This window comes from Tachypleus tridentatus, chromosome 9 (assembly GCF_004210375.1).
Source record: "Tachypleus tridentatus isolate NWPU-2018 chromosome 9, ASM421037v1, whole genome shotgun sequence".
NCBI classification, from domain to species: Eukaryota; Metazoa; Arthropoda; class Merostomata; order Xiphosura; family Limulidae; genus Tachypleus; species Tachypleus tridentatus.
This window is the reverse complement of record NC_134833.1, coordinates 115451393-115477816: the sequence shown is the minus strand read 5'-3', so window position 1 is coordinate 115477816 and position 26424 is coordinate 115451393. Positions and strand designations below refer to the sequence as shown.

Here is a 26424-nt window from a genome sequence, read left to right as displayed (position 1 = left end):
AGCTTAAAATTTCTGAATATCTTTTATGCATCGCTTACCCATAATTCTCCAGTTTTCCACCTTCCACGTGGATTTTGGAAAAAGCTGTGCTTTCTTCACCATAATTTAGATTTAATTGAAAGTTAGTCATGTTGAAAATTGGATTGTGGAGAGATGCAAGAAGATTCAAGTGTTAAATACCTGTTTTACATTCATTTTAATTCAAAAAATTTAAAATTCAATTCAGGTAGACTTATTTTAGAAATATTAAGGAGGTGAGAACTGAAGAACGTGAAAACAGTGAAAAATAGAAAACTATAAATCATAGAGCAGGAAGATGATAATATAGACTATTAGAAATGTTTAACCATACATAATTTGATTATAATCTCAAGCCAGAAAATAATTTGCTGAACTGTATTCAAACAAGAATAGGTGGAGCAGATCAACCTCATGAAAAGGTTGGACTTGAAGGGTACTTGGAAAGAAGGCATTCTTCTCAGCAGAGTACCTCTCCTTTCCAGGATGCCCCTTAATTTAGGCTTTAATGATATACTGAACATGATGACATAAGCAGATTGGAGGAATTCTGTGTCACTCTTCTGAAGTGAAAGGTTCTTGAGGGTGTAGCCCAGACATTATGAAAGAGCAGACTTCCAGAGACAGTAGTCCCTCTTCATTCATATTGAAAATGGACAGTGAGTTACTTAACTGGCCAAATCAGTTATCATTTGAGGAATATCAGAGAAAGGCCCAAACATATCCTAGTTCATCATTGTGAAGACAGTCCAATGGAAGCATCAGAACATAGAAAAATAATATTAAAAATATATATGATCCCTGTCTGAGACATTATCAACCACCATTAGCCAAACCCTTTCTTCAAATTCCAACATAGAAGATAGAATTCTGTCTAGACTAATGCACAGATATATATTGCATCCAAGAGAAGAATCCATAAGTTTTTTGTTTTATTTTTACACATTTACTTTTTTATATGTAGTCAAATAATTTTTTCAACCTCACACGTCTAGAATAATAAATAGAGAATGTTTGGTAATTTAGAAATATTTGGGTTGCCCAAGGCAAACATAGAGGTTAAACATGTCAGAGTTCTGACTGGACAAGTTAGTATAAATACAGATTTTCTATACATGTTTTGTATTGTTTTTGAAGTCAAAATTATTCACAATCACAGGTACAGATTCCATCAAGACTAGAAGATAATCACAGGTGGCAAACAGAATTCTGAAAGTGAAGGTACAGTGATATGATGAAGGTAAAACTGTAAAAAAAATACTTTTATTCATACACATGCTGGTCTGTAAAATATCCTTTGAGGGGTACAAAGTCTAACAAACTTAAATGCCCAAAGAAGACAATTTCTATGTTTTCTTGGTAGATGAAATCAAAATACTTGGAAAGAACCTGAAAATCTGGACAGGCAACTCAAAGTAGCTAAAAGTGTAGCTTCGTAGCCTACAATAGAAGGATATACACTCTGATCATGAAAGAGGTACACTTAAATAAAGGTAAAAAAAAATAGGAAAGCCATTGAGGGATCTTACAATAGTTGGGCTTCACTTATAAAGAGCTTCATAATATTGAGCCATGAAGCTGAAAATGGCAAACGTTGTCATGGAAGATGTACCAAAACAAAATATAACAGGAAAATAATCCTTTTGAGATAAATGATAATAGCAGAAGCTATGGTGGTGTAGCTCAGCATGGGGTAATAAGAAGAATTGGACAGTAGGATTAACTGATCTTGGCTAGTACCAAAGAATTTAAGAAAGAAGATGAAGAGGATAGTTGTAAATGAAAAAAACTCCCAAGATAGGCTCTAAGCATTTAGTGTTAAAGAAGCTGAGTCTAGAGTTGAAAACTAGTAAAGCATCAAAAGAATATTTGCTGTTGCAACTTCACTGGATGACAGAACCATTGGTGTAAGCAATGAAATAGTATCTGAGAAAGATGTGATATTAATGTAATCAGATATTTTGAGACTAGCATACAAAAGCTGTGAGATTAAGTTTCACTGTACTTGTTGATAAATGCCACTATAGCTTAATTCTGTTTTTGAGTACTAAAGAACATTCATTGGTGGTGTAACAAGGGCAGTAACTCCTGAAATTGATGATGAACAGCCAAAAACTCCAACAGGATGATATGACATGATTATAGGATACCTAAAAACACTACAGACCTAAAATATGATTCCTCCCTCCAACTGCATTATACCAACCCTGGAAAGCAGCATCTAGTAAAACTTTCAAATCAGGAAATGGTGGAAGAAAAGGGAACCCTCCAATGGGAAACTTGTGAACGAGATGCACTTGAAAGTAGAGTACTAGCAGAAATTCCTACAGTCAATAGTTCTGAGGATAAACTCCACAGAGACAGAGGTGCAAGGTCTCAAGTAAAAACAATCTATGGGAATTGTCACATAAAGAAAAGTTGTTATTCTAAAATCAGGGAGGATGTGTGTGTCTGTGTATGGCAGATGGAGAAGTATGCACATCTAAACCTTTGTGGATTTCAAAGCTAAATTTAGGAAAATTTCTGGAGAGTTCTGCTTGAAAAAGATATTACTGAGGCACAAGCTGAGACTTGGTCCTATTAACACTCCATTCCAGAGAAGAAGCTAATGAGAAAGTAAATTTATTGTGAGACAGCAACTGAGTTAGAATCCTATAATCATTCATGTAATAATGATAATCAATATTGAGTGTGTGCAGAAAACCAGCTAATAGTTTTACATCATGTTTGAAAAAATAGTGCTGAAGTTGATAACCTACTTCACAGTATGAGAAATGGTGATATTGAGATTTGTGAATTGGAACATTTAAATAAGCATTATCAAAAACCCTTGACAAAAGAACTTTTACAAAATTATCATAAGTTCTACCTGGAAAGTAGGAATATATAGATTAAAAATGAAATACAGAAGACCTAATGCTAGTCTACAATCTCTTGTTTTCTTTGGCATCACAAAACGGATGAGAAGAAAAGCCTTGGGGAAGCATAAAACACAACACTGATGTCACTTTTTTGCAAAAAAGATTTGATACTTTCAGGTTGAATATAAAATATAATGCCATTAATCCAAAGAACACATGGCTAAGAGTCCACAGATGATAAAAATCTGAGATGATCATCTGAAGTCTTGATGGAGGAGACATCTGCAGGAAAGGGTCAGTGAGTGAGTCAGAAAGACTTATCTCTTTGCCCCCGCTAGTACAGCAGTAAGTCTACTGATTTACAATGCTAAAATCAGGGGTTCAGTTCCCCTCGGTTGGCTCAGAAGATAGCCTGATGTGGCTTTGCTATAAGAAAATCACACACACTTATCTTCTTACAATGTCACTAGGCCACATGAAAATGTAGTGAGCATTAAAGAATATTTCATATAAGATTCTGAAAGGGAATAGTGGCTAGAAACAAAATAAGATGTTAAAACCCTAATCAACTCCTGCTGGCAAGCTTCTCCTGATGGGAAACAAATTAAAGTGAAATACCTGCAATAACAAATCAGCAGGGATTTTAATATTTTATTTATTTATTGTTATTATTGTTAATTATATATTGAGGTCAGCTGATTAAAAAAAAAAAAAGTATCTTGATACACAGCCTGATGGGCAAAAGAGTTAAAGGAACATAAGAGCCTATTGGTTAGAAGAAATTAGAGACATTCGTAGATAATAAAAGACATTAAAGTAGATATGTGATTTGGATTAATTATAATCTGGAGAATGACAACAGCTTGCAATAGTGCAGAAAGTGAGTGCCTCAATGCAAGACAAATGATAGCATATAGGGCAGAAAACTGAAATTAGTCAAAGTAAAAAAAACACTAACCAAACTAAGGAGTGGAAACTTGAGAAGGTACAGTAGAATAGGTATGTGTTCTGTATCAATACAGAGCTAGTTTTTAAAAATATCTGCAACCCAAATATTAGGAGAAGGTGGAAGAAATAAAATATCTGTGTACTGAACCATCTTGCACAATTACATTCAGGAATGATGGAAACAGGTTTAATATAAAAAATAAGACATTCCTAAATGAAAAAGAAATAAAATGAGCAAAATTTGAGCTAGAACTATAGCAGACAAATCTAGAACTGCAGACTTTGAAGGTAATTTGGCCTGAGCATAATATTGATCTTCATTAAAAACAAAATAAAATGTTGACTGTTACATAAATCAAGTGTCCACGTAATCATGATACCTAGAAGGAATACCAGTATATGAGTGTAGAAGTGTGCTGAATATGTTGAGCACCAAGGCAGACAAAGTTTACCATGTAGGCTAAAGACAAATTGTTTAAGTAAGGCCTCCTAGTAAGTTTTAGAAATTCCAATAGTGTGGATATAGGTGCATCAGAAAGAATGTTGTAGCAAAGGTGAAAGCACAACTGTCCACGAAAAATCTAAATTATGGCAAGAAAGCAGAGGTTATGTCAGGTCCTTTAATGTTGTGCAGTAAGTCGTGTGGAAGGTGATAGAGTAAAGAATTATGGGTAGTAGTGCATGCTTTACAATGTGCAAAATGTACTCAAGTTTGAGTTATATATTTTGTTAGTAGCATGAGCTCAAACTCAACAAGAGAAGCTTTCAGTATTTTAGAGGATATGTTCATCTGATTTGAAATTAATTTATTACTCAGGTGAGTTCACATAATGTGTGTTCTTCTGTATTTTCCCTTTGTATTATGAAGTATCTTATGATGAATATCTATATTAACTGTGGTGTATATTGAAAAACAAAACAAAAAACTTTAAAAATTTATTTCTGACTTTCATTACATGTCAACTATGGTGTTTGGTTTTGAGTTGTAACTTTTTTTTTTTTAAGGAATGCTTTCTCCCTATTCATATCACTAAGAGCTATTACCTTGTACCTATCTGCTGTAGAATTTCATTTGCATTTCGCAAACTGTGAACAAACTCTCATCTCTACATGGTTCTGTGTATTATGCCAGCCTATAATGTAATTGTTGTAATGCTTAGTCCTTCAATAATACTAGGCTTACATGACCTCCATGCACTGTAATTTCCATAAGTACTAACACATGATTGCAGGCTCATTCTTAATGAGTCCCAAAACATGCACTGGAATTGGGTAGGAAGGGTGAGAATTGGTACAGAGAGGTAGACGTCTGAAATATATTTTTAAGTAAAGAAAATGTTAATGTTAATTTCAGAAATGCTATTTACCTCTGCAACACTAAGAGCTAAAATATCACCTTCAAAATGTTCATATTTCACCAAACTGACATTCCACCCATCTTGGTGATTATATTACCACTGACACTGGATATACCTGATATCTTTTATGTTAAATCTCTGCAGCATACATGAAATATATCGATGAATAAACATGTGGTCTTCTGCTGGGTGCTGCTCCACTAGGTGACCCCCAGCCTTGTGGTAGTCATGCCTCATAGGCTTTTCTTTTTCTGTCACTTTTTTCAGAATGTTAGCTCATTCTTACAACTGGTCTGCACTGGATCTTCCACCATTTCTATGTAGGGTTCTGAAAATGTATCTTGGATAGATACTAACCTCTCTGCGCCACCTTCCCATTCTTCTTCCCCATTTCTGGTGTATTTCATTTGCCTTATTATGAAATAGCCTATGATCATGTGCTGGTAATCACTTGGATTATAGTATATGGAGGTTATAGGCTGACATAATGCATTGACATATGCAGGAAATTCCATGGTTGTTGAGTGAAAGGTAATAGCTCTTAGTGGTGCAGAGAGGTCAGTATTAATCTGAAATACATTTTCAGGTAAGGAAAATGTTAAGTTAAACATTTTTTAGCTTGTTGATGAACTCTTTTTCCAATAAATGATTTATTCAATGGAAAATAAATTAGTGTGAATGCATTATCATGTTTTTGTGTCATTACCTAAAACTCTTCCACTGTGGACTATTACAGCTTAGACTAGTGCTCCTTCCCCATAAGAAACAAAAGCACAAGTCTAGAGTAATCCACATTACTGAAACATACTTTGGAGAAACCTACACATTCAATCGTATTAACTTGGGTAAGTATTTATAAAGAAAACAAATTCTATAACATTGAAATACCTAGAAATTTACTTTTTATTTTCTTTTTATATAGACTCTGTAACTATAAAGACCAGTTTTTTGTTATTCTGTTAGATTGTGAGTAGTACTTCTGCCGGTTTCATATAGTTTCAAGTAATTTCATTAATGCTTCTGCAATAGTGTATGTATTGAACCAAGAAGTAAAACAATGCTTATTAATGACAAAATAAATTGATATTTTCATAAAATAGTTCCAGAAATGCCAAGTTAAAAGATAAATTGACTGTTTGTAGTATATGCTACTATATGCTACTTAACACTGGCTTATTATAAGTACCTGAGATGAGAAGAATTTTCTAAATTTGTAGATAAGACTATGAAACCACCAAAAGAGCTTGTTGAAAGAAAACAATGTTTTGAAATTCTGAGAAGGCAGCACCTAGTTAACTTATTGATGAAACAGACATGATGGTTAAAAACATTTTTACTGAATCAGTCGTAAATGTCTATGGTTATACTTGGCTACTGTATAAGTAGACTTGGTTTAGTAACTATGTGTGCAGTAATAGTAATTGTGTGATTAATTTTTATGTAAGAAATTAAGTTCTTACATAATTTTAGCTCAATCAATTACTTTCATTTCTCTTTATGTAAAGAATATATATATTTATAATTTTTTTTTATCTTGTTCACAGAGGATTTAGACACTATGGGAATACGTTTTCGTCTGCTTGGCTGTGAACGTATGAGGCGAGAACATTTAATTGGTGAAACTGTGCTTGCTTTTTCTTCTCTACAGCTGGACGAAGAATGTACAGTGTGGTTGAATTTGGAGCCTAGAGCCAACTTAGCAGTAAGTTAGTGGCATAATTACCTGCTCTACAATTATAATATATTATTTAAACTTACTACAAGAGAAGAAAAACAACCTGCCTACCTCCTATTTTGTGGTCCATTTTATTCTAATTTGGCATATTCAGACATTTTTCTTAATCAATCATGAATCAATGTCCAATGCACACACGCACACACTAGGCTCAAACTGTGTTTCATTTAAGAGTTATTAAAAGATTATTAAAGAGCAATGTATTTTGAATATTGACACAGTTTGTTTACCAGTTTGTCATTTGTTATCACAATAAATACCCTATCTTATCCACAGCATGCTGATTCCAAAGCTGATGTTTCTAGCCTAGCTCGCAGTGACAGTGCCAGCTCTACACAATCTATGCAGCATGGTGGGCTCCCAGAGCTTCTGCTTGGACTAGCTTACAATGGAACTACTGGCCGTCTAGCAGTAGAAGTTTTGAAGGGCAGTCACTTTCGTAACATAGCCATGAACAGAGCTCCAGGTAAGACTATCTGTCTCTCTGTAGATGGAATTTTTCTTTTAAAGATTTGCATAAAGAAAACCTTCTTGAAAATATTAATAGAAAGTGTGTTAAACAAATGAATTTTTTACAGTGAAATTGTCAGAAGTTTTATGTTTAGCTATGCAGTAATATTGATTCTAGTTTTGAAGTAGCTATGTGAAGATTGTGCCTTGTTGCAGTCAAAGTTTCAATAATTTGTGTTTTGTTCTCATAAGAAAGCCTCTCAGTATCAAAAGTAAAAGCATTCAATATCTTGTTTTTGGAAAGAAATAATTTATAGAACTGTTATTAAACTTATTGGTAATAGAAAATTAGGTTTTGGAATACATTTTTGTATAACTTACACCAAAATAGAGGATGTATGTTCATTAAAGTAACAAATTATGTGATATAAGTGATATATTGAGATTTTCTGATTGTGGCTCAGTTAAGTTTTTGCATAACACTTTCAGGTATTTCAAATACTTTACAGAAAATTATTTGTAGAAGCTTTAAGAACTGTTTGCATGTTAAATTGTTCAGTTAAATGGGTTATATTAATATATGTTATAACTTAAGTGTTATAAACAAAAAAATTTTTAAAGTATTTTAAAAATATGTCCATAAGAATAGTTGTAGCTCATTTTTAGTAATTTGTGTGACTTTTTAAGGGATGCAACACTTGTGCTGTTGAGTTATCTGTAGAATGTTTAAGGAAATAATCCTCATAACTTGTGTATTAAGTATGTTTTCATGTGGTTTCACTGAAACAAATAATGATGTCTAACAAAGTTATGCTGTCTGTGATCTGATTTTAATGGAATATTGTTTATTCAAGAATTCCTGACTTTGTCATAGATGTGTTTCTGAAAAGTGTGACTAAATAATACTATATATATAGGGAACTTGATTCACAAGCACAAACCATTATGGTGTAGCTAGATGACACTGCAGAGTGATAACAATTGTTCAGTTCTACAAAGGCTACCTTTCACTTTGTGCTTCGTTTAAAAGTTTTGATTTTTTGTTTTCATCTCTACAGTATGTAATGTTCCCTAATTCATCAACAATCTATGCAGTAACTTATTGTTAGGACTTGCTGTATCTTAAATATTTCTAACAAAGTTGTATACTTTATGAATTATAATGAGAAAAATTTTATTTCTGTGAGAGAATGCAATTTTTTGTTGTGTATTTTATTCACTTGAAGCAGATGCTTTGATAATCAGAGGAAGAAACAACCTGATAGAATACGACAAGATTTCTTTCTAATTATTCTTCAGTATTGGAAGAGATAAACTAAGGTTACTATAGATTTAGTTGTAAACATATTTTGAGAAGTTATACCAAAGAAGAAACTGCTACAATATGGCAAATCTGAAACATTATTGTGATTATACAATAAAAAGCAACTGTTTTTTTAAGAGGGGAAACCTAAATTAATATTTAACTTTAAATATTTATTTTAATTTGTACCATGAATCTTATAAAGTCAATCATATAACTACATGATGTTTCAAACTGTTAGGCTCCCCAGTAGCTCAGCATTAAGTCAGAGGGCTTATGGCATTAAGAATTAGAATTCAAAACCTGTGGTGGGCCAAGTACAAATAGCTCATTTTATAACCATATGTTTAACAACAGATAAACTATTAGATGCATTAAATTTTAAATTATTATTTCATGTATGCTGTATTCATTTAACTTATTGTGATTTTACATCAAATATTGAAGCTTCTTATCAATTGATAAGCAGTGAATTAAACAATAATTTAAAGTTTCTTGATGTATTTACAGTATGAAAATATACATGTTATTGCACATAATATAGTTAATTATACATGATTTTTCTTAAGTTTTTGTCAAGTTCATGGTAGTACATCTACATTCGTAAGTATATGCAGATGTTTAAACTTTTTACTAGCAGGTTTATAAATGTGTACTGAACACACTAGATTAGAATTATTAGTGGTTTTTGCTGCTGAATATGACATGAATGCATGTAACTTGTATTCCAGAAAATATAACAGTATAAAATAGTATAGTATATTTTAGTGATACCAAAAACTCTAAATGTGTGAAACAGGGTTATGAGAGAATTTGCATGTGTTTAAATACACGTATAACATATATGACTAATGTTGGTGTATTAAAATATTTTATCATTATTTGTTACCTTATGATAATAAATAAAAGAATTTTATTAATGTATTCAGATATTTTAGCTTGTAAAAGTATCTTTCTTAGAATTTACAAAATGTGTGTTTTGGAAGCATTTTCTGTGTATAGATGAATTTTTGTTGATTTCAATATTATACAACTCCCGAGAGAACAAAAGGTTATCTACGTCTGTGCACACCATGTGTGATTTTCAGTGTTGGCATATCAGATAGAGAAAACATACTTGCATCAAGGATTATTAATATTGTCTTATATATTCATGTTTTAGCTAATGGAGCTTAGTAGAATGTCCATGGTTATAGTAAAGAGAGCTTAGTAGATTTGAGGAAAACTACAAAAATGTTTGAATAACGTATTCAGTATTGTAAAATTATGCTCTGTAATAAACTGATTACTTTGTGTCTTTCAAAGTACTTAAATTTTCTCACCATAACAAAAGTGCTTTTCTTTACATATTTTCTCATAATATTATTGAATACAAGGTGTGTAATCTGTTTATTAATTAATTTACTTATACGTATGTGATTGTAAACATTTATTGTTTGGAAATGGTGTTTTTTCTGTTATGGATTTCATTTTAAATTATTTTCAATGGATTAGTAAATTTTAATATTAGCTTCCAATCCAAACAAGACACCTATTTCGGTTGAAACTAAAAATCAATCCAGTAATAAGTATAGCTAATTAAATATAATTCTAATTCTTATGCTCTTGCATTGTTTCATTGAGATCCCTTGTTTTCACAATATTTTTTAATAATAAACCCATTAATATATTTCAAAATTTGGCTAAAGGATATTTGATTAATCATTAATGGATATATTGTATTTAAAGTACAAAAAATTTATCATACGAATATTTTGTTTAAAAAAATACATATCAAATATTCTTATCAATACCATTAATGAAAGTTACATTAAAAAGATAAACCGTATTTATGGGAAGAAAAATTAATCTGGCCATCCATCCAATACCTTTCTGTAGTCTTGCCTTAGTTACCTTGTTTGACAAAACATCACTGGAAAGTAAAATAAACACTAATTTTTAATTTCATTTTAAAAGTATTTGTGCTAAAATAAATTTCAATGCAAGAATAGCACACCAACTTAAAGTCACTGTTAGGTTGTCTTGATCAGATGTCAATCATCTTGATACTTTGTAACTTATATAATCACCTAAGGCTAATTAGCAGTTAGTTGCTAATTAGAAAACTAATAGCTAATTAATATTTATACTTGCATGGTTCTGTAGGCTGTAAAGTATGACAACAATTAAGAAGTTTTTAACACCAATAATTCTTTGGACAATAACTAACTTCTTCACACAGATTAGCCATGTTTCTATTGTTTCTACCTAAGAAACTTGCATGCCACTAACTTTGAGTTAACTACTACCTAATTTCACATGCTTATCATGAACTGCACTTGTGATAAAAGTCCTCAATTGATAGGAAGGTGACAGAACCTCCATTTGCACAGTAATTCCCCTGATGATGCACTTACACTCTTGATAACTATTCTTCTCCTTGGAAGTATATTGAAAGATGTGTTTAAATTTCTTGTCTGAATTCAGTTTCTTGAGATTTTTTGGTTTCTTTGACTTTTGTTTCAAAACCTTCATTTATTTATAGTGAATTCTTAAATGGCATTAACTTGTACTCAGTTCTGTGTCAGTAACATTGGAGGCTTGTTAAGTGTAAGGGATTGCATCCATTGTTCATTGTGTTTTGGATTACCACATGCTTACTGGATCTCCTACTCCCATCCTATCTCCTGAAATTTTGTTCCTTGATTGGAAATGAGTTGTTGGACTACCACTTTAATATGATTTGCTTTGGGTAATGCATTACCATTCAAGAAACAACCTTAACATCTCTTCCTGTATTGTATTCTCAAGTATGTTCCTTTCCTTATATTCATTATTTCTAGTTTTTACTTCGTGATCAATAATCCTTGGGGCTTGCCTTGTTTTTTCCTTACTGCTTGTTTTTAAGATTTACATTTTTTTCTTTCTCTTACAACCTCTCTCTCACATCCAGATTCCCCCTTTGAGATGAATTCCTATACATGGTAAGGGGATGTCCCAGGGAAAGTTCTGTATTTTTGGTTTACCTCCTCTGGGATATGAACATCCACCCAAACATTTGCTATGTATGTCAACCCATGAAGGGGAGGAGAGGATTCTGATGTTTGAGGCACTACAACACACCACTCTGGCCTTGAATTTCTGTATATGCTCCCCCTAGTCAATCTATCTTCCATTTATATTCTATGTTCTGTCCAACATTTTGCATTTTTCAATTCATTACTCTTTAGTTTGACTTAATCTTAGACCCTTTTATATGCATTGATATCATGAAATCCTTTGCTTGTCTTATTCATAATCTGAGTCTGGTGTTCCTTTTTTTAAACAGTTGACTTTCGTTGGCCCATTCTTTGATGGATTCTCCTTTTCTCATCTCCCTTCTTTTATGGAAGGCTACTTGGTTTGGAAGGAACTTATTCTAAGTTTTTGTTTGTTTGTTTTTCACACCCCCACTCAGTTGTTGGTACTTCTGGGCATTTGCTTTATCTCTTGTCTCAGTCAAATTCACCCTTCTCTTATTTCCCTGTGAGTTATGGCATATCTAGTCACCAGGATTTCTGCTTCTTATTCTCTTCTTGCACAAGAGGTTCTTACATTTCTGGGGCCTCTGGCTTCCGTGGAACATCCCATTTGTTTAAGGCATGCAAGAATTTCTTTCTTGGGTTCTATTGTCTTCATTTATGAACATCTCTTTGAGGAATTGTTGTGGTGACTGACTGTATACATACTACTTCTGGTGTACCCTTACCAGCTTTCAAACTGGATCTTCCTCTTCACTGTTTCACTTTCTGATTGATGTACATCTCTAGATGATGATGGGACTTCTGGCATTTGGATGTGAGGCAGGCATTCACTCCACATCTGTATGCATGACCTTTTTGCTGTTTATTGAGCACGTCCCCATACTAATGGAACGCTCAGTCGCTTCCATGCTCATTTCTTGTATCTATCATCTGAGAGGCACTCTTTACATTTAAGCATTGAACATACATGTCTGGGAATATTAACATTTGGTTTAATTTATTGCATGTCATTTGCCAGGATCCCATAATTTGGTGGTGGGCCACTTTTTTCTGCCAGTTTGTATTCTACCACCAGAGTAGTCTCTACAACCCCAAGTTCTTTTAAGGGTATGCTCTTGGTTGAGTATGTCCCTCATGGATACATTTGACACTCTTCTCTACTTTGGGTCCACTGTTATTAATCCTTTGATTTTTGATGATGAGAAACCCACTTTAAATAAAAATGCATCTCAGAATTGCTGGCATGGGTATTAACATTGTTCTCTGCTTATCAGTAAAAGTGTTAATACCCATACCAGCCATTCTGAGATACATCCTTTGATTTTGGCTGTTGATTTTCTCAGCTAAGCCTGTTTCCCCTCTTTCTATATGCCAATTCCCATTTTTGCCTTCTCTCTTGGGATAAGTGTCACTCCTTGTCAGATCCTCTGGTTTTGGCACCCTTTGGCAAACTCAGCTTTAGTTTTCTCTGCAATTTCAAGGGGGGGTTAGTGTGCTTGGAGGTTGTATCACTCTTCTATTGGTGAAGGACATTATCATACACCAATGCAATTTGTAATAAAATGCATGAAATTAGGTGGCAAATCACTTCAAGACTAATAGCATGGAAATCTCTTAGGCAGAAACACAAAGAAGATAGCTAATCCATCTATGAAGATAAGTCTTTGAAATTCATTTTCAACCTAAGATATTAACTCTGAAATGGTGAATTCAATTTTAATAAGTAAGAGCATAAGAAAATATAGTTAATTACTTGTGCTTTGGGGATTTTGGTGTATTGTATGAGTGATGATCAACTTTTACTATTTATTTAGAGTTGCCCAGGAATGGTTATTGAAAACAGCTCTCAAGTAGCTTTGTGCACAATTTAACAAATAACAATTTGCCATACAGGGTGGAGGCATGGATCTTGATGATGACGTAATCTCGTCAAAATGTTGTACATTTATAATAAAGATTTCTTCATTATTCACTCAAGCTGTTTCCAAACTTTTATGGGTTCTGTCTGTTTAATTAAAGTGAAAGTTGTAAACATTTGAAAACTTGGTATTATAAACAAGTGAAAAAGACCATGTACATAGGAAAAAAAACCCAAAGAGGGAGTAATGTGTAAAACCAGAAGGTTATCTGTTGAACATACATAGAATATGGAAGATTCTACTTTGGGCATATAATCAGGTGTGAATGAAGGTTTGCAGAGATTTTGATGAGTAAAATCAAAAGAGAAGCAAGAGATAGGCAGACTCATCTAGCTTGATATCATAAGAATATAGGTTGCTACTGTCTGCATCAGATTTCAAAGTTCAAGCTTAAAATAGTAAACTAAGGAGAACTGTAGTTATTGGGCCTCAGTATCATGAAAAACACAATGATTAGTTGACATCTGATTGTCAAAATGTATAATCTGTACTGTGCTTCTTTTTGTAGCACTACTCCCCAATGTGATTTTTAATAATATTTGCAAGAATATTTTTCTTAATTTTTAGTTTTCTTTCTTCAAATGTAATCAACTTCTTTCATGTATGGTATATTTGAAGTTTTACTTGCATTTTTCATGTGTTAAGGAAGACACATCTAAGTTCTGTATCTATAATGCAGATACCTATGTCAAGTTGTCCCTTGTTTCATCGAACGGACAGGAAATTTCAAGAAGCAAAACATCAATACGACGAGGTCAACCAAACCCACTGTTTAAAGAAACCTTTGTATTTCAGGCAAGTAATATTTTCTTGTGGTTGAGTGCTTTCAAGAAAAACATCCATGTAAATTAACCCTCAACATATTCACATTGTTCATAGGGTAACAGTTGTACTACTACAAATCGAATTCAACAAAAAGTATTCAGAAACATATTTTAGTCATTTTTAAATTGGAGAAATACTTTAAAAAGGATACAGTACTTTATACATATCTCTTAAAAATACATTACTGTTTTGTTTTCTTCTCTACTTCAGTCCTGAAAATAGGCTGTAACTTTAGTTTTGATCATCCTTCAAGATATTATTCTAAATGTTAAAATGCAGGAACTGCACGTGTAGCTCTTAGGTTTTAGTTAATTACTTTTTTGTTATTAATTTAGAATTATGTGTTGCACTTTGTAATAATGTGACATGTTTTTGTATTATTAATTACTATTATGACCTGCAAGCACCTTTTAAATGTTGAGCTGCATACCTGGGCTTGAGTTGTGTAATTTTTCACATGTAGCTCAGTTTCACAGCCCCTTTGAGGCCTACAGTTTGGCCTGCATGAATGGTGTGTATTGATAGGATTGTGATAACTTATCTTTAAATTTACGTATGTTTTTAAATTCTACAATAGGAGTGTTTTCATAAAAATTTCTAACAGTAGTGTTTTCACAACAATTTATAATGACAGGAATAATGCTCTGGTTTTTTCCCCTTCGGTTCAAGCTCTGGAGCATACCTGCATGTCAGATTTCGAAACTTAAGTAAATAATAATTTGAAGCCTGTCTCAACAAATATTATTTTGCAGATAGTTAAGATTGATAGTTTATTATCTTGTAACATTTATTAGTGTAAATCTTAAAGAAAATTAACTTTATTTTACAGTTTTAAAAGTTTGGCTTGTAAACTGCATACTTCTTCATTTTTCTTTTAGAATTTTTTTCTATCTCAAAGTATAGGTTTATATTTCATAATAAGCTCATCTCACAAGAATATAAATTAATATCCAGATTTTGTTTTCCAAGATTTTCTTTCTTTTTAACTGGTTTTATTACTACACCCTTTGTTCCACTTCTCTTACAGTGATACAACTCGTGATCTGAACAACTTCTAATGAAACTTTGAAAACATCCACAGGCAAACTTTTAATACCATTAGTTAAAGCAAGTTATCAGCTGTTTATATCAGTGCAGAGTGATATAATCAATATTTTATAGTATTGTGCAAAAGTAACTAGATGAAACTCTTGCAAAAAAAACACTAAGGAATATCATGGGACATTTAGAAAACGTATGAACAAACCATAATTCTAAGAATTAAAATTATTATTTGTTACACATTTTATTTATTCCTGAAAGCCTGAAGTAGATTTGGGACTAAAATATTCATGGAGGAGTTAGAAAATATCAGACCTAATTGTTGTGAATATTGTGTGTATTCTATTATATCCATGGGAGCTATTCCTCTCACTTTGTTCATTCATAATCCCACATACGACTGAAGAATGTTTTAGGTTTAACTTACATCTTATTAAAAGCTAAAGCATTTTTCTATGACAAGACATTAGATAAATTTAGTTAGGTTTATCAACATGGTAGGTTCTGGCAAAACATTTTGATTCTTTAGTTATGTTATTGTAATTAAACAAGTCATAAGTAAAATAATTAATTATGTATTGAAAGGAAGCTATTTTTAAATTGTTCTTAATTAGGAATATAGTTAGAAAAAATACTGTTAACCTATGCTAATGCTGATTTAATTTTGAAAGTTCAGATTAGAGGTTACTGATAAATTTCTGTAGTGTATCTTAGGATTTATAGCTGAATATGGTAACAACAGTAATTGGCAGAACAAAATAAGTATGTGAGTATAAATCATATTGAGACTACTGAATATATAAAATGAAACTTTCTGACCAAGAATAAAAAAACTGAAATTCTGACATTACAGGACATACATTAAAGGATATATTTTTATTTTATATTTTCATAACAATAAACGTTTGGAAGTTTCAAACTCTTAAAAATTGGTAGAAAAATCAAATTATACGAATTTTTGCAAGTTGAAGCTAAATACAGGGTGTTCGGAAAGTCACTGTGCAGTTTTGTAATTATATTTTATTCAGTTTGTTTCAAGCCAGCAACTGATAGTAGTGTTTAGAAACAAAATAAGAAGGATCCAGGCCTGTACTGATGCCAATGGGGGTCACTTTCATATTGTTTATAATTGTCATTCATATTTACCTCCTGTATTCTATATTGAAACATGTCTGTTAATAAATATATAAGTGCACAGTGACTTTCTACACACTCTGTATTACTTACTAAGACTCTTCTAAGCATTACATTCCTTATAAAAATTGAGGGATATTGGTGACACCTCTCTGGTACAGAACAAGTTAACTCAAGCTATATTATCATTTTCTTTTGTTGCAGGAAATATCATATATGAAATGTAAATGTTTGTTTATTACTGAAATGAGGTGAAAATAAAGGTTTTGATGACATTTTATGCAAGTGTTAAATGAAGGTTCTAATGGTTTTAATTTTTTAAATTAACCTCTAATTGTTTCATAAATTGTGATGCAGTACTAGAAAGATGAGTTTCATTTTCTTGTATGACATTCGTAGGGTTGAATGTTTGCAATACTACAAATATTTTTGCTAAATAAATGTGGTAATTCATGAAGAAAAAATTATGAAAATGAAATTGTTCATTTTGAATACATGTCCAAATAATACATAAAAATTGGTTTGATATAAATCAGCATACTTCTTATGCTTCACAAATTTATTACTCAAGACGTTTTTTTCTAAATGACATAGTGTAGAGCATATTTATAAATAAAAATTTGTGCAGAACTCTGTGTTTAATTTTAATTTATAATGCAGTGGAAGTTAAAACATTGGTATTTGCTGTTGTTTTTCAGAATGAATGCCTTATTATTGAAAGAATAAAAATACTTAATGTTTGTAAATTAACTTCTCTGACAAAATAAATATGGTTAACATATCAGGTTAGGGATTCAAAGTTCTGTGCCCTACATCCCATTTACCACCAAAGAGAAAGAATTAAAAAATACACGTTTTTGGTGTGTAGGTGTATTATAAGAGTGTTCTTCCCAGTTTGCAGTCTGACAAGAGTAGTCCAAGAGCTGGCAGTGGGTAATGTTAACTCTAGTCTATCACTTCAAAATTAAAGACAGTTAATATAAACTGTCTTTGTGTGACTTTGCTTGAAATTAAACAAACAAAATTTTATCTAGTTTTTACAAGTTACTATATAAAATGACTCAATAGTGGCTGTTATAAGGAATATTTAGTTATTGTTTACAAGTATACAAATTAGAAATATCCTTTTTTGAACAAAATATGCTTATGGTTGGTCCAGTAAACCATTTTCATTATGATATTACAGATGTACCTTGCAAAGTGTTTGTTTCAGAACTGAATATTTAGTGATAATTATTCACTTTTAATTTCTAGTTTAGATATATACATTATTAATTGTTGTTCTGCATTGTAGGTTTCCAAATTTACAATATATATATTGTTTTTCCATCAGGTGGCACTTTTCCAACTTCCTGATGTTACTCTGATGGTCTCTGTTTATAACAAACGCAGCATGAAACGCAATGAGATGATTGGCTGGTTTTCTCTGGGTTTGAACAGCAGTGGAGAAGAGGAATTGTCTCATTGGAATGACATGCGTGAAAACAAAGGGGAACAGGTTTGTCGTTGGCACGTTCTCCTTGAAACTTAAAATTTCTGAAATAGATTTCTGGGTAAAATCTGTTAACTAATTTATATCCAACCTCCCAATACCTAGCTTCTGATTGGAAAATCCATGTATAAGAAGCATTTGTGTATCACCATTCTCTCCCATGTTGATAATTCCTATGTACATCTTTTCTTCAGTAAAAGAGGTTTTTTTGAGAGAGTTGCATATTGAAGAGTATCTGTAATTGAAAAGAAGTTTTACATTTGGAGTTGTGTCATTCACAACAGAAAGCTAACAATCAATCAGTAGAGCTTTACAACTAAAGAGCACTATCTGTTCTTCATGGATCTTTTGATCTCAAGGTTCACAACATTTAATATATTTGGAATATGTATGGTATTTTGAAAAGAATGGTAGTTCTTTACAAAAATTTAGAAATGTTTGAAATTCATTAAGACTTCATTTGTATGGCAAAAGTGGTTGAAAAGCTTGTAGAGGTTCTGTTGAACAAATAAGAGTGTTTACCATTTACAAGAATAGGTTGTGTTTTATGTACTTGTATCTGATGATGTTTAAATTTCATCAGTTCTTTCTGGAGTGAGTAAATGAAATTGCATGAAATATTGTCAGATCTATGCTACACCAGTGTTTGTGGTGTATGTTCCCTATGTAAATTTATGAACTATATTATTGTGAAATTAAATGTTTAAGGCAACTTGAAATAAATGTAGCTAAGTGTGTGTGTGTGTTTATATATATATGTATAATAAATGGTGGAAAAGTAAAATATATTAGTGTTTGAATAAGTTTACATGTGTTGCATATTGTTATATATTATATCTTTGAAATACCATAAGTAATGAAAACTGTTAATACAATGCAAGTTTGGAGGTCATGTAATGTTACTTTTATGTACTGTTATCTATTCTTTCTCGTGTTGTATTTATAGCAGTTGGAGTATATTTCAATATGACGCTAATGTGCTGTTGATAATGATAGTAGCTTTTGCATACTATTTATATTACAAACTTGTATTTCAAATCAGTGTGTACTTACTGTTGGTTGCACAAGATTTATTCAGCATTTTAAAACACCAGATCAGGTTCAAATATAGTTGTTTATTAGACAAAGAACAATTATAAAATTATTTGCCTAAAACACTGATAATATTATGTTAATAGACACTTTGAATAAAAATATTTGTACTAAATATTCAGTAGTTAGGTGTGAATAATATGAATAACAGTTACTTTTGTAAAAACTGGGGTGAAGTGCTTAGAAAATGTAAGTGTTCTTTCAGTATGTGTTTTTAACACATGGTTTTCTTTCAACAAGGGCTTTGATCTATTATTTTTTTTCTAAAAACAGTGCTCAATCAAATTATTGGATAGCTTAGTTTTTTTGGTTGTTTGCAGCCAACCTCAAAGGATGATTTTTCCCTGTTGATAATCGGACATTATGATTTGATCTAATATGATAAAGGTTTGCATGAAATCATGTACTAAAGACTACACAGGAAGTTTATATTGTTTATATTTTCAGGTGTTTGGCAAGAATTTTAAATGTGGTAATGATATATTGGCATGTATTTGTTTTGTTTTTTGTTCAATTGAATGACAGTGGCTTTTTGGAATTGCAGAGTGATTCTACTTTAGTTTTATATTAAACTTGCATATAATTTTAAAATGAATAAGTTTGGTATACACAATGTGTTGAGACCAGAATAATTATTAGTTTTCTTTTTTGCATATTTAAGATTGAAAGATTGTACAAGAAAAACATAGTAAGTGCAAACTTTGTAAGTATTTTATCAATGTTTTATGTGAAATAAATTTTATAAGCTTAACTAAAGATTTTAGTTTTTTTGTAATAAGTGGCTCTTACTGCCAGAATAACTTGCAGAAACTTGCAAGTAAAACTATTTTCAGGTAAGCACAAGAGGAATACACATTTGTTATACATGTGTGTTGTGTGTTTTAGGTAGCATTTAGCTTTTAATGCAAATTTCAGAATACCTTTTCTTCTGGTAATGTGTTCATTTTATCAAAAAAACATTTGATGTTTCCTTGTCAATATACAAAGCTTATATTATAAATTGTTTGTGCTTCTGTAGTATGGATCTTTTGTGTTTTCTTTTTCATGGAAAATTATTACTACATGTTAGTCAATTTGTATAATTTTGTTTTTCATTTCCTTACTTATTTTATGCTAAAAAATTTGAATTTAAATTTAAATGACCTGCAAATCAGTAAAAACTGTGAGTGTTAGTTTGTTTATTCTTTACTCAGAAAACTAGAAGGTAGAATGTTTGGGATATCATGTGGAAAATAGTTACAGAAATGATTCTAAAAAAGCATGTAATTTCTGTATGTATATGAATTTAAATTATTTGAATATTTGTAATATTCCACAACTGCAAGTTTCATAGAAGGTTGCACAATGAAAAAGTGTATAGAACTGTAAAGCTAAGGGTATATTTAAGTTAATTTGTTGATTTTATAATTCATTAGTTATGAAACTAAGTTTTTTGAAAGTGCATGGACAATTTTTAAGTAGTCACATTACAGGTATAGTGTTAAAACTATAGCATTAAAAGTATAACTTAATATGTTTTTAAAGTATATTAAATTATTAGATAGATTTAATTACTTATAACTAAGGCTCACCAATATAGATAAATTTCATGATTTTTATATAGTATATGGATTTCATTAGTTTTATATTTTGTCAAAGCATTATTTTATAAAGACAGTTCAGAAAATTCATACATTATACTGTTTATTGCCTATAATTAACATGGGTAAGTTGTATTATTTTTGTGTTTATGTGCAATTAGATGTTTATTCAAATACTTTACTTTTTATTCTAATTGTGAATTTCATCTGAGTTAATTATTTAATATAAAAAACAAACTATTAAACATACAGCCATATGTCAAATTGCAGTGAGTGATGTACAGTGGTTTCAAGTTTGAAATTGACTTATTGTTAAATAAGTTAGTATTTGTGATGGTGAGAAACCCACTTGAAATAGAAATGTTTCTCAAGACAGCTAGCATGGGTATTAAAATTTCTATTAAAATAAAGTAGAGAACAACGTTCTGACCTTCTTAGGTCATTTTCAGGTTACCAAAGGTTAACCTAAAAAGGTCGATGAAGTTCTCTACTTTATTTTAATAAAAATTTTAATATCCGTACCAGCCGTCTTGAGACACAAGATAGTATTTGGCTTAAGTATAATTTACACTTTTGCAGTGAAATGGTAGCTGTTTTTTGTACATTTAACATATTTCAGCACTTCTAATAAAATGACTTGTCAAATTTACTTAGACATTGCACTTAGATTTTAAATTATTGAACATTGCTTTGAAGGTGTAAACAGCCTGCCTCAATTCTTTTTTCTTTAAAAATTAAAGCAGACCAAAGATACCAGTAGTTACTTTTTAGCAAAGCTGTCACTTTTGATAATTTAACTGTCTTTATTATACACTAAGACAGCTTGAGAGAACATCAGATCTTTGATAACTAAATGTTACATGTAACCATTCATATTAGCACATGAACAGATTAAATATTTACACTTTCTGTATATGTAGCATGTATAACTTAAGTGTACATTTCATCTGCACAATTTGTGAATTAAACTCACAAATTTTGAGTTCTGTGAAAAAATACTTGAAATCACTATGATGGAGATTCTCAAACATATTGTTATGGGTCAAGTATTTACTAGACAAGCACACATTTGTGTGCATGCTATCTGATGTAATATATATTATTTGATAAAGAACAGCTTTATATAATTCAAGTTTTCTTCCTGTTTTATTTTACAGAAAAGGTATGAAAAGTATATTATCATTGTGTCTCAATCACTTCTGTTGTGCAAGATCAGATTCTAGAAATAGTTATTTGCAGCATGCAATGCTTTTTTGTGCAATTACTTCTAAAGGTTTTACATCAAAATTTTAAAAGATGGTATATTTTACCACTTAAAAATAGGGTAACCCAAATTCTGAATGTGGACTCCTTTAATTTTTTTTTAATGTGACAAAACATTTTATTTGAGAAATGGCAGGTATACAAAAATTTTGGAATTGTGTACCCAATAATGTTTTGTATATAGCTTAAGACTGCAAGTAGATGTTCAATTTTACAAACATGAAATTCATTACAACCTTATTCCTCTGTTTTACCATCAATGCTAAGAAAAGTTTTTAAGTCATGTAGAGCATTACAACATAACAGTCAATACCACTATTCATTGGTAAACAGTAGCACAAGAGTTGGTGGTAGGTGCTACTGGCCACTTCCTTTCTTTGTGATTAATACTTCAAAATTAATTAAACACAGTGTAGGTAGTAGCTTTACCATAAAACAGATTATAAAAGAATATTATAAAAACAAATTTACCACATGAAGTAAAAAAATACTTTATTGTAATGAGCAGTTGATGTATATTTGTTAGTATCAACCATACATTCCTGCTAGAGTTTATGGTTAGCTTATAATATGCTTTAGTAATATTCAACTATATGATTCATGTATACTTTAACAACATGTTAAAAATTCCCAAACGTTTGACATAGACATGTTGATATTCTCCACAGATTGTACCTTTACTTGTTAGTTATAAATCTAATTATTATTAATTTTGTGTTCATTGTTATTGAAGTTTTGGATTTTTTTGTTATTTTTAAAACCTTTTATGAAGTATTTTTTGTTTAAGTTTATTTTCATGTTACATTCCATGTTAATGTATTCTTTGTTGTATTTTATTTTAATTTAATGTATATAACTTTTACTAATTTATCATTTCAAGGATATTTCTACAGGTATTTTTGCATCTTAATTTTAAAATGAAACTTCACATAAATTTATTGTATTAAATCTATATTCATATAATATCTCCTGTAGTGAACCAATCCTGAAACATTCTGTTTTTGTAATATAGAATTTGTGGTAAACAAGGCAGTGCTGTTTAAGTATCTTAATAGGTAGCTTGAAAAGCTATAATCAGATGAAACAACTTGAGGACATTTGTTAGATACAGAACAAACAAAAGAGTTAAACAATTAACACTGAGCATTTACATTTGGCTAGTTTAATTTAATGTTAGAACAAATTATAATCGATATATCTTAATGTATTTACTTGCTGTACCATGAGGTATAGTTGTATAATCTTTGTGGATGTATAAAATGCATCTTTAAAAGTAAGTATATGACACTATTCAGAAATGTAAACCATGTGGTATGCACAATAACATTGATGCATGATGATGATAAACCCACTTGAAGTAAAGATGACTGCTGCTAACTCCCTTTGGTGGCCTGAAGATGACCTAAGGTCAAACATTGTTCTGTACTTTATTTTAATTAAAGTTTTAATACCCATACTAGCTGTCTTTAGAATAAACATTGACTCAGTTACAGTAAATAACTATCCATACTATTGAAATAAAGTTCTGGAAAAAACTGCTAAATTCAATTCTAGTGTCTGTGTAGCAGATAGAATAACAAGTCAAAGTAGTAACCAACATGAACTTCTGTAGTATTCTGCAAAAAGATGTGCATTGTTTGTTTTCAAATAAATTGCAATACCAGATGTAAAATATAAGTATTAGATATGTGTAGTTTAGTTTCATAGTTATGATCACAAAGTATAAATTTTCAGAAGCATTACAAAAGAGACCGACTCTTGAAACTGTTTTTGTTTCTCAGAATGTCCGTTTTTGTTATTCATAAATTTTATATTTTTTACTTCAGAAACTGAAAACAGTAAAACTTGTAATGAAAACCATTTAAGAGATTGCTGATGAATTTATTGTCTTAAAGTAAAACTATAGTAGCTGTTCAAGATCATCGCCTGTGTTATATATAATTTTGTTTTTTGAAGAGTTGATTTTATTGTATTAAACAAAATAGGAAACGCTATTTTAATATCGTCGTTTCTCTAAGTAAACTTTGACAAAAGTTTTATTTTTCACTTTGAATTGTTGGAAATATCTGCAACTTACGTAATTTAAAGTTGAACATAAATCATGTTACAATTTTCTTGTCTATATTCATTTGTACTTTGTTGAAATCTTATTAAAAATCAAATTGTGTTAAATTATATTATTTTTATATAAAAGGTTCCAAAGATGTATTATATTATGTAAAATATTCATTTTACTGCTATTTTTAGTTAAATGTTTAACAACAGGGTGAAAACATTACATTTTCTAGCCTTAGTGTAATTAATAAGACACAAAAAATAAATTTTATTATGTTTTTTCTGGCTCGTACCTTTTACTAAAAATGGTGATTTAAAAACACGTATACATGTTTATACTGTCAAACTTTTAAATACCAATATTTAACAACAGAAAAGTACTGAGTAATTCTTGTTTGCAGTATTACTGCTTGTGTTTGAAAAGGTGAAATCTTCCATTGGATTAAAAATGAGAAAGCTTTTATTCATCCTAACGTATCCTTAAAAAAAAAGGTTATGTACTTATGCTTGTACTGAATGTATTAAAACATTTGTATGATTTTAACCATTTGCTAACTATATATACAATAAAGTTCGTCCTCAACTCTGAAAATGTTATCTTTATTATATTTGGATTCCTTCAAAATCATGTTAAGCCGATAATATTATCGAAAGTTGTTTAAAAATCGACTTATTGGATAAATAAAAATTGGCAAGTTTTTACTAAATAGCTTATACATATATTTAATATAACATAATTTGTCTAAATATCGCATTTTACCATATACCTGAAGAGAAATTATAACGAAAATGGCTGACCTTTTGTAATCTTTACCTTTTATAAACATTCACCACACGTTAATCAGTTGATCCTTGAGAAAATACCATATTTGTACTCCAAGTTTGATCATAATCAGAAAATTTTCTAGTTACACTAATTTTTCTCAATCAGTCTCTCTCTCTATTTGACTGAGATAACGATCACACATATATAACAATTCAATAAGCACGAGACTTTACTGGCAAAATCGCGAAGTTGACACCCATTATCAGATGCTTTCATTATTTTAAGTTATATTTTCTACTTATGCCTAACAGTGTACTTGCTAAACGTAATACAGTGTCTTAAAAGTATAACAATTCCAATTAGCATATGAGTAACTAAATGTTATATATTAATCGCTATAGGTAAATTAAGTAAATACAATTGGAGAAAACTACTTTATGAAATAAATTATAATTTTAATACAAAAATAATTCCTTACTTTAACTGTTTTAGGGCTAACCACAGAAACTTAGGCCCTCATAAGTTTAGAGAAGTAAAATATTTTTAAAGCACTAATTACGTTGTTAATATATATAAAGTCAAAGTTAATGCTTTTATTTATATAAAGGAAACTATAAAACACAAGAAAACTATAACAATGACAGAATCTGATGTCGAAGTTCCCAGGACACCATCAATTTGTTCCCAAGAATTTACCGTAAATTCTTCGTTTTCTGTTGTACCAGAAAATATATTTGTAACTGGGCCAAATTGTAAGATTACGACTCTTGATGCTTTGGAAATACCGTTCACTCAGCATTTCATCAAACAGCTAATGGTGGCGTTAAACTTTGTAGTAGGCCTGTATGGCATATTACTGACAACGTTAACATCAAGAATCGCAAAGTTACATGCCTTTCACCACTAACAACATCACTTTCCGTCTCATTATACGAAAACTTTAAATCGGGTAAGTGTAGTTTTCTAACGTTTGGTTTAATTAAAGATGGTTTAGCACATTCATTGAACTAATATATAATTTTGTTGTTGACAAAATATTTAAAATCTAAAACTTTATGACCGATTTGGGTAAGCTTTTCATAACGTTGTGTTGTAATGTTAACTATTGGTGCTAATATTTATTTTAACATGATTAGTGTAGCTACAAAAGTGCTCGTTTAATTTCAAGAAAATTAAAATGTATAATTCTTTAAAAATATGATCATATTTAACATTTTATATTTAAGTAGAATATTCAGTTAATATAATTGTCTAAGAATAAAACAAACTTTGCTTTTGACGTTGTCATCCTGGAGAGTGAACAATGCAAGCGATATGTGCTTTACAAAAATTTATCCACTGATCAGGATTAGCACAGGCTAAAAAATGGAAAGCATTATTAAAAGCACCAAAAGAAATCCATTTAGACCAAGCGACTAATTTCAACAGCCAACAGTTTGAGTTATGCAAAGTGTTGAGCGTGGTGAGGACTCACACTTCAACGTATTACCCCCAAACTGATGGTTTGGCAGAATGGATAATCTGACTAGAATGAACATTTGCTGTATGCCATGATAGGATGCTATATAATAAAACAGAAGTC

General features: G+C 30.7%; 1 protein-coding gene across 1 annotated transcript in view; it reads left to right on the top strand.

Annotated features, from left to right (window-relative positions):
* The window catches only part of Syt14 (Synaptotagmin 14), a 57534-nt gene extending 33020 nt beyond the window's left edge, over nucleotides 1-24514 (top strand). Inside the window, exons 6-10 of the mRNA XM_076456664.1 lie at nucleotides 5922-6030; nucleotides 6730-6887; nucleotides 7197-7386; nucleotides 14274-14389; nucleotides 17928-24514. Of these exons, the coding sequence (XP_076312779.1) occupies nucleotides 5922-6030; nucleotides 6730-6887; nucleotides 7197-7386; nucleotides 14274-14389; nucleotides 17928-18125 (771 nt within the window). The 3' untranslated portion in view covers nucleotides 18126-24514. The remainder of the gene's footprint in view (nucleotides 1-5921; nucleotides 6031-6729; nucleotides 6888-7196; nucleotides 7387-14273; nucleotides 14390-17927) is intronic.
* The last annotated feature ends 1910 nt before the right edge of the window (nucleotides 24515-26424 follow it).